Raw genomic sequence first — 10952 nt, forward strand, 5'->3', positions numbered from 1 at the left:
AACAATCGGAAAGAGGCTTCATCGGAGAATATGACTTTGCCCCAGTCCTCAGCAGTCCATTCACCATACTTTCTGCAGAAGATCAATCTGTCCCTGATGTTTTTTTTCTGAGAGAAGTGGCTTCTTTGCTGCCCTTCTTGACACCAGGCCATCTTCCAAAAGTCTTCGCCTCACTGTGCGTGCAGATGCGCTCACACCTGCCTGCTGCCATTCCTGAGCAAGCTCTGCACTGGTGGCACTCCGATCCCGCAGCTGAATCCTCTGTAGGAGACGATCCTGGCGCTTGCTGGACTTTCTTGGACGCCCTGAAGCCTTCTTAATAAGAATTGAACCTCTTTCCTTGAAGTTCTTGATGATCCTATAAATTGTTGATTGAGGTGCAATCTTAGTAGTCACAATATCCTTGCCTGTGAAGCCATTTTTATGCAACGCAATGATGGCTGCACGCGTTTCTTTGCAGGTCACCATGGTTAACAATGGAAGAACAATGATTTCAAGCATCACCCTCCTTTTAACATGTCAAGTCTGCCATTTTAACCCAATCAGCCTGACATAATGATCTCCAGCCTTGTGCTCGTCAACATTCTCACCTGAGTTAACAAGACGATTACTGAAATGATTTCAGCAGGTCCTTTAATGACAGCAATGAAATGCAGTGGAAAGTTTTTTTTGGGATTAAGTTAATTTTAATGGCAAAGAAGGACTATGCAATTCATCTGATCACTCTTCATAACATTCTGGAGTATATGCAAATTGCTATTATAAAAACTTAAGCAGCAACTTTTCCAATTTCCAATATTTATGTAATTCTCAAAACTTTTGGCCAGGACTGTACATTAGCTAAAGATATAGGGCCTCGATACCTACAGTATATACAACTACCCAAAAGGATACACTAATGCTGTAGATGCCGCACGCACGCTTCTGCCAATCATCATCGTAGGCAGAGGCATCCCGGTTTTACTAGCCTATAGTCTGGAGTAAGAGATCACCCCAGACCTAACACTACACTTGCAGAAACATAACGTCAGGGATTTAGATTGTTTTCCGGTTTTATAACAATTAAGTTTTCTTTGGTTAATTACTGTTATGTATGTAGCACTGTTGCATATTAATACATGTCCCACTCCTGGTGATACACGTGTACCTAGAAGGTTATGGCTGAGCTAAAAATCTTATCATGGAATGTCAGGGGACTAGGCACACCGCAAAAGAGATTCATGGTACTTGCATTTGTCAGAAGCTGAAGCCCACAGATCCTATGTCTCCAAGAGAAACATCTTACATTTAACACATCTCAGGTTTTACAGAAACCTTGGGTTCAATGGGCAGCACACTCTTACCACACTTCCTCTTCACGAGGGGTGTCCCTATTAATTCACAAACAACTACGTTGGGAGGTGAAAGAACTAGTCACTGATTCAGAAGGCAGATATGTCTTTGTCCACTCTCTTATTGACAATGTACAATATGTATTATTAGGCATTTATAATCCTTTTGCGGCTACTTACCCACGTGCCAGGGTACTTTGTATGGGAGATCTAAAAATGATGTTGGACTCCTCTCTAGATCGCTTTTGGATATGGCGGATCCGACAAGTCCCTCACCACTCAACAGGTTCTTAACTGAATTTAGATGGCTAGATTTATAGAGGGCTAAATACCCCAGAGCTAGGACATACTCCTGTCATAGTGGCGGTCACAACTCTCTAATCAGAATTGATTATATGCTAGGTAATGAGACTGCGATGTTGAACTTTCGCTCTATATTTTACTTGCCTAGGGGGATATCAGACCACTCACCGGTGCTGGGTACCCAGATATGTGGCACCCCCTCAGTAATGTATAGAATGAATATACATCCGTTTTATACAGCAAGCCATAACAGACTTAAATAATGGGAAATCCCCTGGCCCAGATGGGCTCCCAAAGGAAGTATATGCCAAATATGCAGAAGTACTAGCCCCTCAGTTGTTAACTACCCTCCACTCAGCCATGGAACTGGGCCACCTGCCGGATTCATTTATGGAAGCCACTATTATACTCCTACTCAAAAATCCTCTAGAGTGTGGCTCCTATAGCCTAATAGCATTGCTGAATGTAGACTACAAAATCCTGACCAGAGTATTGGCCACCCGCTTAAATCGGGTAATTCTGTCTTTGGTCCATCAAGACCAGACGGGCTTTATGCCAGGGAAGTCCACTACTGAGAACATCAGACGGGTTCCGGGTAGTTACACAGGTGGGATACTCTCTGAATAAGGATTGGGCTTTGGCTTCACTAGACGCAGCCAAGGCATTTGATTCTATAGAGTGGGCCTATTTGATTAACTGCTTGATAGGATTTGGGTTTGGTCCACAGTTCCTTAGATGGATTACTATTCTATATAGTAACCCGGTGAGCAGGCAATTGATAAATGGGGAATTATCAGAAAGCTTCCCTCTTTACAGAGGAACGAGACAGGGCTGCCCCCTGTCGCTGCTCCTGTTTGCCCTGGCGGTCGAGACTTTGGCAATTAGGATAAGAGGCAGTAACAATATAACTGGAGTAACCCTGGGTGAGAGAGAAGTTCATTTAGGATTATATGCAGATGATATGATTTTGTAGTTATCATTGCCAGACACATCTCTTGGCAATGCAGTGGCCCTGATAGACGAGTTTGGGGAGTTCTCGGGACTGAGAATCAATTGGGAGAAATTAGTATACATGCCATTGGGCAGGGCAGATTGGACAGGTCCCTCTCATATAGAACGACTAAAAGTGGTGGATACATTCAAGTATCTGGGAGTACATATCCCCAAAAAATACTCTCAAGCCCTGTCACTTAATATTCATCCCTTAACTGAGCATATTAAGAGCAAGATCCAAAACTGGAAGACATTGCCCATTTCAGTAGCAGGATGCATTCACTTAATCAAAATGATTCTTCTCCCCAAAGCTGTACCCAAATCGGTATTTAGAGAAATAGACTCTTGCTCTAGAACATTTTTATTGGGCAGATCTCGCACCAAACTAAGCCTGGATAAGCTAAAACGCCCCAAAATGGAGGGAGGTATGGCTCTACAAGATTATTATATTTATTACCTGGCAGGCCAGTTGAAGCTTATCAATACCTGGTATACATCTGGAGACCTACCCATCTCGGGTATTTTTTAAAAGACTACCTGAATTGCTACACACTATGGTCCATCCTGGAACTGCCCCCGAAATTCCAGAAACTACTACTGCCGCTGCATAAATTGGCACAGAAAGTCTGTAGGGAAGCTAAATTGTTGAAATACCCTTGTGGGCTAATCAATCGTTGCCACAAATGCAGGTAGTTATGGGGGCAGACCGATGGCAATCGGCAAAGGTCAAAACCCTTGGAGATATATATATGACCAGAGAGTGTTAATGACGTTTGAGGCGCTATCTCAGAAGTACATACAACATTCCCCGTACCCATTTTTTTTTCGTACTTAGAACTTAGATCAGCTTTACAGAGTAAATTACCAAACGTCAATACCATGGTATCAAAGTACCCACTCATAGGAATTGTTAAAACCCAGGGACCTAGAGGACTAGTTTCGATAATCTACTCATATCTAATACAAGAAAAGGTTAGAGCCAATCCCCTCATGGTCATAGATAAATGGAAAAGACTGATACCCACACTTACAGAGGAATATATATCAGATTTATTAGAATCGCACTTACATGTCTCACCAGCAGTCAATAATAAAGTAATTCAACTATACTTTATCCATCAAACATATCTCACACCAACTAGACTACATAGAATGGGTAGAGCGTCATCCACGGCATGTCCACAATGTGGGTAACTGGAGGCAGACTTCTGGCACATGATGTGGAGATGCAGTCCGATTGCTACATTTTGGGGGGAGGTGACAGCTTTTCTCTCTAATCTGCTACCGCCTTGGGTGGCATGTACCCCCGAAGTCTGCCTGCTGGGAATACTGGAAGAGGATAATTGGGATCACTATATGACAACATTTCTGAGGGAGTCGTTATTTATAGCTCGTAAATGTATTGCTTTGAGATGGAACAACCCCAATACACCGAACTTGTCCATGTGGAAATTACATATATACCAAATTCTACCATATAAAGTGCTGGTGTTTAAACACTGCAATAAACCTAAAAAAATTGACAAGGCCTGGGGCCTATGGTGAGAGTCACACACGATGTACTCCACCTCGAGACTGCGGCAAGCTTTATCAGCAGCTCGAGGATCCATGGTCTAGTCGGTGGATGGGGTCCCCTAATGTATAATGTATTTTGCACTGCAAAAGCAGTCACAGAGATAAGTGTCCACAAAGGCGCAGTGGGTGATTGAAGTAACTAGACAAAAGACTCAGTGTATCTGTTTGTATGATAATATGTAACAGGAATGTACAATAATAATGTTATTTCTTTTCTGTTAATAAAATAAAAATAAAAAAAAGAATTTGCCATTTATATGCATTAGAAATGATTGACTGAAGACTTAATACATTTATTTACATAAGTTAGCACCACCTGGAGTTCAAAGTGAATATTAATGTTTACATCCACCTACTGAGTTGAGTGTTGGTGGACACACATGGTCAATCACTCTCCCCACTGCTTGATCTTCCTATTCTTCTTTTGACTGAACAGCGGCTAATACAAATTACTTTCTTTTCTGCTTGTTATGGACAGGTCAGAGCCTGTGCAGTAGCACAGCAATATACTGAGAAGACTGCTTCTGGTGATTGCCTTGTTTGGATATATTTCAAATGTGAAATAAATGTGGGATTTTATCTGTGCCAATATGGGATTGGGGACTAGCAAATACTATTTCACTTCACTGCTGCAGACAGTACAATTATTATCTTATGGGGAATTTACTGGAGAGTATAATTACAGCTACCAGAGAAGACTAACTAGGAAACGTGGAACAATATTTACAGCTGCCAGAGGGTGAAGGAGACTGACTAAGGAACTAGCTGGGAACTATATTCATTGCTGCCATGGAGTAATTTATTATCCATAAATATGCCTATATTAGGCGTACTTCTGGCGTAGATTGTGGCGCACAGGTTATCTGTGCCACAATCTGCGACTTTTCCCGGCTTATGCCAGGTGGGCGTGGAGGGGAGAGGGACAGGCTGGCAGGCCCATCTCATCATTTTCTGCGCCTATTTTAGGTGTAGAAAATGTTCTTAATGCAAGCCAACTTCCTTGCTGGCTTACATTTATACTGGCGCTGGATGCGCCTAAATTATGTAGAGACCTGCGTCTCTACATAACTTCGGCGGATCCACCACCAACTATAGGGGTTATTAAGGCCGGTGTCTAAAACGCCAGTCTTAATAAATGACCCCCTATATTTATATCTGCCAGAAGGGGAAGGAGCGTGACTGAGGAACTTACAGCTGCCAGAGGGAGAAGGGGACAGACTGGCAGTGATGTGAAGTGGAGCGGGGGTAAAAAACAAATAGTGTACATGCAAGGAGTGTTGTCAGTTTAAAGTAGAAAACTGACAACTTGGTCATATGATACCGCCCAAAAGCCCACAATAGCACGGATTATCAGTGGTGCTGGGGGGGGGGGGGGGGGGGGAGGCAGAGAAGGAAAAAAAGTAACACCACTTTCCTCCATCAACCCAGTGAAATTACCAAATTTCAAATTATGTAATTTAAAATTCTGTAAAATAAGAAAAGTGCTTCTTGCTTTCTTCATTTCTAATCATATTTTTACTTAAAACAGGATCAACAATTTTTTAAAGAGTCACCACCAATGAGTCTCATTTCTGGAAACATTGAAGAAAAATATAAAAGTGAACATTACATTGCTGCCCAGCTCAGCCAGAAAGAGAACTTGTTCAGCCAGCTGATGTCTGACGTCAGTGCCCTCTTTAATCAAAGCATTGCCTTTTTTAAAAACTTTCATAATGAATCGTTTCAGAATTATTTTCTCTCCAGTTTGGTTCAGTTAGACATCAGCACCTCGACTATGATGCCTGACAGGGATCCTGTAATTGTCTCACATTATTTTGAGAATTGGGATTTTTCACATATGCTTAAAAGCTTATATGAATTTGGACAGTCTGTTTTTGAAATTGTGACTGATGTTTTTGTCATGATGTACAAAAAGTTCAATGGTGATCTCAAAGATCCATACATCCAGTCTCAAGGTAGGTTTCTTATTTAATTAAATTGCATGACAACATATTATTTCCATCAAATGTTGAAAAAAGAAAGAAAACCACTTCTAATATGAAGCCAATGATTTGCCCATTCTGTCATATTGTTATGAGTTCTGATTTTCGAATATGACCTCTTCTTGATAATAAAACCTAGAAAAAAAATAGATGTTACAACACAAGAACCTAAATTATATATAATGTATAGAATATATCTTGCAAAGTTACAGCTGGTGTCTGAAACCACTCTAAACACTGCATCCATGGACATACAATTATCACTGAGACAATTCAGATCAGGAAGCTAACAATTCATTTTTGCAAAGAAATTGTGTGAGTTTTAAATAGTGACTTTAAATTGTTCTCTAAATACTATAAACATGTGTCACAGAGTCTCCAGTCCACCCCAGATCCATGCCAACCATAACATTGTGCAACCAGCTTCAAAATGCCTCAGAATGCCTGCTCTTTCAGAAGAGATGTCAGCTATGCTATGAATCTGTGATTAAAGGTATAGTCATTTATTCATGTTTTCAATGCAATTATTTTGCCAAATATGTGTACAAGGAGGAATTGGAGCTCAAAAGCTAGGGAGCTGCATTACGAAACCATGCTGGAAACTGAAAGAACAATTCACCACTTAAAAGAAGCTCAGTGATTGATGTCTACAAGGATTGTTCAATCACTGGACATAATCCATTGGCACGGTATTGTGGTAGAATTCTTTCTATATGTCACCCTTCTCTTCTGTAAGGGTCTGGGAGCTGACACCACTACTGATGATGGTGATTAATAGATCCTTTAGCATCATTTCACGCACTTTTGGCTACATTTCCACTGGAAACAACTGAACTTTTGGAAACGCCTCGCCTAGATATGGCACAGGCATTTATTTTATCATAATTTGCAGCATAAAAAAGCATTGCACTGGAAGATTTAGAAATGCAGCTGGTAACAAATCCTTCCTCTTACCTTACATGCACTTTCTTGGATATCTACAAGACTGTCCTGATGTGGTAGAGCTACGTTGGAATTCTGAAGCGGCCTTCAGGCTGGTAAACGTATCCAGACAGCAGTATGAAGATGTTGTACAGCTTGTGCAGCAGCACACTGATGAAACGCTTAACTTAGTGAGTCAAATGAAAGACCAGTTTGGATGGGTCACAGAACACACTAACACAAGCTCTGGCACCAACACTATCTTCAGTATAGAAAAGGTAATGCATGCAAAATATATATTAACAGATAGCAATGCTCGACTAACTAAGAATGGCCTGTAGACATGATATCATCTAAGGAAGCAATTCGGTATTATACAATAGGTATTTCTTTATAACCATGTAGGGTGCTACTAACTCACGGCAGGGGTGCCCCACCCCAAAGTAGCGTAATATGGAATTGGATAGAAAGTGAGTGAGCACTCACAACATTGGCACCAAAAAAATTTATTAGAAGGTTACAAATAAAATAAAATAATACGCATAAAATACATACAATATATATACAAAAATCACCTAACATTGTAAAACTATTCAAATGATCCCGAGGAGTAAATTCAATTAATATAGCGTAATATGGGACGCTCTGCTCCCCACAGTGTGTAGACCAAGAATCACTGATGTAGCTGCAAATATCTCTTTAGGGAACTTGCTCCCTGTCTTAAAATAGGAAGTTCGTATTAGTGAGTCAATAGTGTCTCAGTCCACCAGGCTTTATGTGGAAATGCCTCAGTATACAAGGTAAAATTTGAAAATCGATTCTCTGTTTCTTATGCAGGTCACGATTGGCTGTTCCACCAGTGACTATTATAAGTACTCGGCGGTAGATGGTAATTGATATATATATATAGAATGAGATAATCAATTGCAGCCTCTGTTTTACTACCGCAGCCGCATCAAGAGTCAGTTCTCCGGGACAAATAGTTTCATCCTTATATCCACATTTGTCGGTGACTGTTGGTCACTAAATGCTAAGTTGTTAGCTGTAATAATGTTCAAGTTCCTACCTGACTCCTGTTAGGACGTTCACGGTCTTGTAACACGAGGGGCGAGCGGTGCAGGAAGACAATCAAGCGTCTCGCGTCGCACACCTCGGACTAGCAGCGTCACAGTATCCCGGGATTACGCGGTCAGGTGTTGAACCTTGTCAGAGGCGGGTACTTCTTTAGGCAGGTTCGGATATTCCGATAACTTGACTTAAAGTTGCTTTTGCATGGCCATGCAATCATAAAACGAAGATGTCAGTGGAGGTCTTGTTTGTTTGATGGGCGCTTCTCCTTTACACCAGACGCGTTTCGGGGCGTTCTACACCCCTTCCTCAGTGGTCAAGCGTATCCCATCCTCCCTCCACCTTTTATACTCCATTCAGTCTGCCCTAAAATCCGGTCACTGGATTATAAAGGCCCAACTTTCTATTGCGTTTTTCATGCGATAGAGTTGCGTTTTTTTCGTATAGCTGCGTTATTTGGGATATGGGTCTATTCCATTGCGAGCTTCCCTTCTGTTGGATCATTTGAGTAATTATATCCCCATAAGAACATACATTTCATAAAAACCATTATAAGATAAATGAAAATAGTTATTAGTAAATTATAATCATTCTAACAGACTAAAAACATTAATGTTGTAACCATCTGAAATATCCTTTCTATAAAGATAGTTTAAGGGTGATGGCTGAATATGCCTAAATAGGTACTCATGTATATATTAATATTCCAATCCTTGATCTTATTATACAAGATCCTGGTATATAGTTAAAATAATACTTGGCATATATAAATTCTGTCAAAAGTATGTTTATTCAATATCGATAGACAAGGGCTGTCACTTATAAATTTAACAATTCAGGCAATGAATGGAATTATAGAGATTTCTGAAATCTCTGAAATCTCTATAATTCCATTCATTGCCTGAATTGTTAAATTTATAAATTTTATATTTTTCTTTATAACCGCTCCCTGCTGCTACCTCTTCTTCAATGGGTTATGTGGGTATACCATAAATGTTGAAGATGGCAATACTCACTTAAATTCATCATGTCGTGAACCTATCCTGAGGGCCTGCATGGGAAGAATATAAAGAAAGAAATGCCCATATTGCCCATCTATCCTGTTTAGGATAGCAATGAACAATAAACGGACTCCTCAAAATAAACTCAGAAACTACCAGTAAAGGGTCCATTTAGTCTAAGGGTATAGCCACATGTGGTGCAAGGCTGCATACTTTCTCCAGCGTAACGGCATTTGGAAAATCTGCTGCGTTTTATAGTAGCAGCATTTTCAAATTTCACGCACAATATGTGTTAAGCTGGGACTACATGGCGATCTTGCCAGTGCCACCCTTCACAAAGATCTCTGTGTAGTAGTTCAACCATTGAGCTGAATGGAGCCGCAGCACAACTTGCAAGTTGCTGAGACTGTGACTCCAGAATCATAAAAAAACATCTGCTGCGGAAAATCCCTCCCCTTCATGTATCTCTCAAAGAAGCCTATGCTTAAAATATTATACCGTTAGCCTCTCCTTGTTGGCCTCCATCTTGCAGATCTTTGCTCTGTTATTGGTTGCTAGAGAACCTGTTGATACTCAGACGTGCTCTTTTCTTCTCTTTTTTTAGGTGTTGCTCAACCCAAACACAGATACAGTTGTGGAAGCAAGAATATTCTCATCCAACAATTTTATTATCATGGTCCCAGCCAATATTGAAGTTGATAGTCCTCAGTTTATACAATATATTGTGGCTAAATCATTAGAACATCATAAAAACAACTTTTGAAAGCAACAACAGAACTTGGTTACTGTATGAGAAATTCAATTATGCCGAAATAATTACAGATGCGTCGAAAGAACTCTAAGTGATTGGAATTAGTAAATTGTGTAACACAGGCAATTGTCCAATTTAATTTAAAGGGGATGTACAGCCAAGTGCATATTGATGATCTACCCTCAGGATAGTTCATCAATATCTGATCGGTGGGGCCCACCAGCACCCCTGGCGATCAGCTGTTTGAAGAGGAGGTGGTGCTCGTACGAGCGCTACTTCCTCTTCACAATTACACTGCACATCGTTTCGGAAGTCTTAGTGGCACAGTGTAATTACAAGTACTTGTTCAATTCACTTGAATGGAGCAAACACTTGTAATTACACTGCGCAGCCACTGCAAGCAAGACAACGCACAGTGTAATCCTGAAGAGGATGTAGTGATCGTAGGAGCACCGTCTCCTCTTCAAACAGCTGATCAGCGAGAGTGCTGGGAGTCAGACCTCCACCAATCACCACCGATCAGATATTGTCGAGCTATCCTGACAGTAGGTCATCAAAATGTATTGACTGCAGAGCACCTTTAATCATTTATGTCAATGCAGTACATAAAGCTAATCTGGCATGTTTTATATGCAATCAGATGCATGTTATATAGCAGGAGGAGCTGAGGAGATTGATATATAGTTTTGTGTAAAAAGATTCAGTAAAACTTGTAATTTATAATTTTATATCCTGCTGATTCTGTTTTTTGTCAAGTGGGCATTTCTATCTGACAGCTATCTCTGTATTCCCACTGTTTTTAATTAAAGGGGTTGTCTTGGCTACAGATATATATGACCTATTCTCAGGATAGATCATTAATATCAGATTGGTGTGAGTCCGACACCCAACGCGACCCGTCCCGATCAGCTGTTCTAGGCACTACGAAGTGCTTCCGTGGGGTTTCTCTCCGTGCCTCCGCACCATAAAAAAGTAGTGCATGCACTACTTTTTTGCAGTGTGGACCGTCAGATGCGGACCCCATTCA

General features: G+C 40.7%; 1 protein-coding gene across 1 annotated transcript in view; it reads left to right on the forward strand.

Moving 5' to 3' along the window:
• Nucleotides 1-10620, forward strand: part of CLUL1 (clusterin like 1) — a 105972-nt gene extending 95352 nt beyond the window's left edge. Inside the window, exons 7-10 of the mRNA XM_040433904.1 lie at nt 5731-6157; nt 6558-6677; nt 7169-7383; nt 9779-10620. Of these exons, the coding sequence (XP_040289838.1) occupies nt 5731-6157; nt 6558-6677; nt 7169-7383; nt 9779-9937 (921 nt within the window). The 3' untranslated portion in view covers nt 9938-10620. The remainder of the gene's footprint in view (nt 1-5730; nt 6158-6557; nt 6678-7168; nt 7384-9778) is intronic.
• The last annotated feature ends 332 nt before the right edge of the window (nt 10621-10952 follow it).

The sequence above is a fragment of the Bufo bufo genome, chromosome 5, assembly GCF_905171765.1.
Source record: "Bufo bufo chromosome 5, aBufBuf1.1, whole genome shotgun sequence".
Lineage (NCBI taxonomy): Eukaryota > Metazoa > Chordata > Amphibia > Anura > Bufonidae > Bufo > Bufo bufo.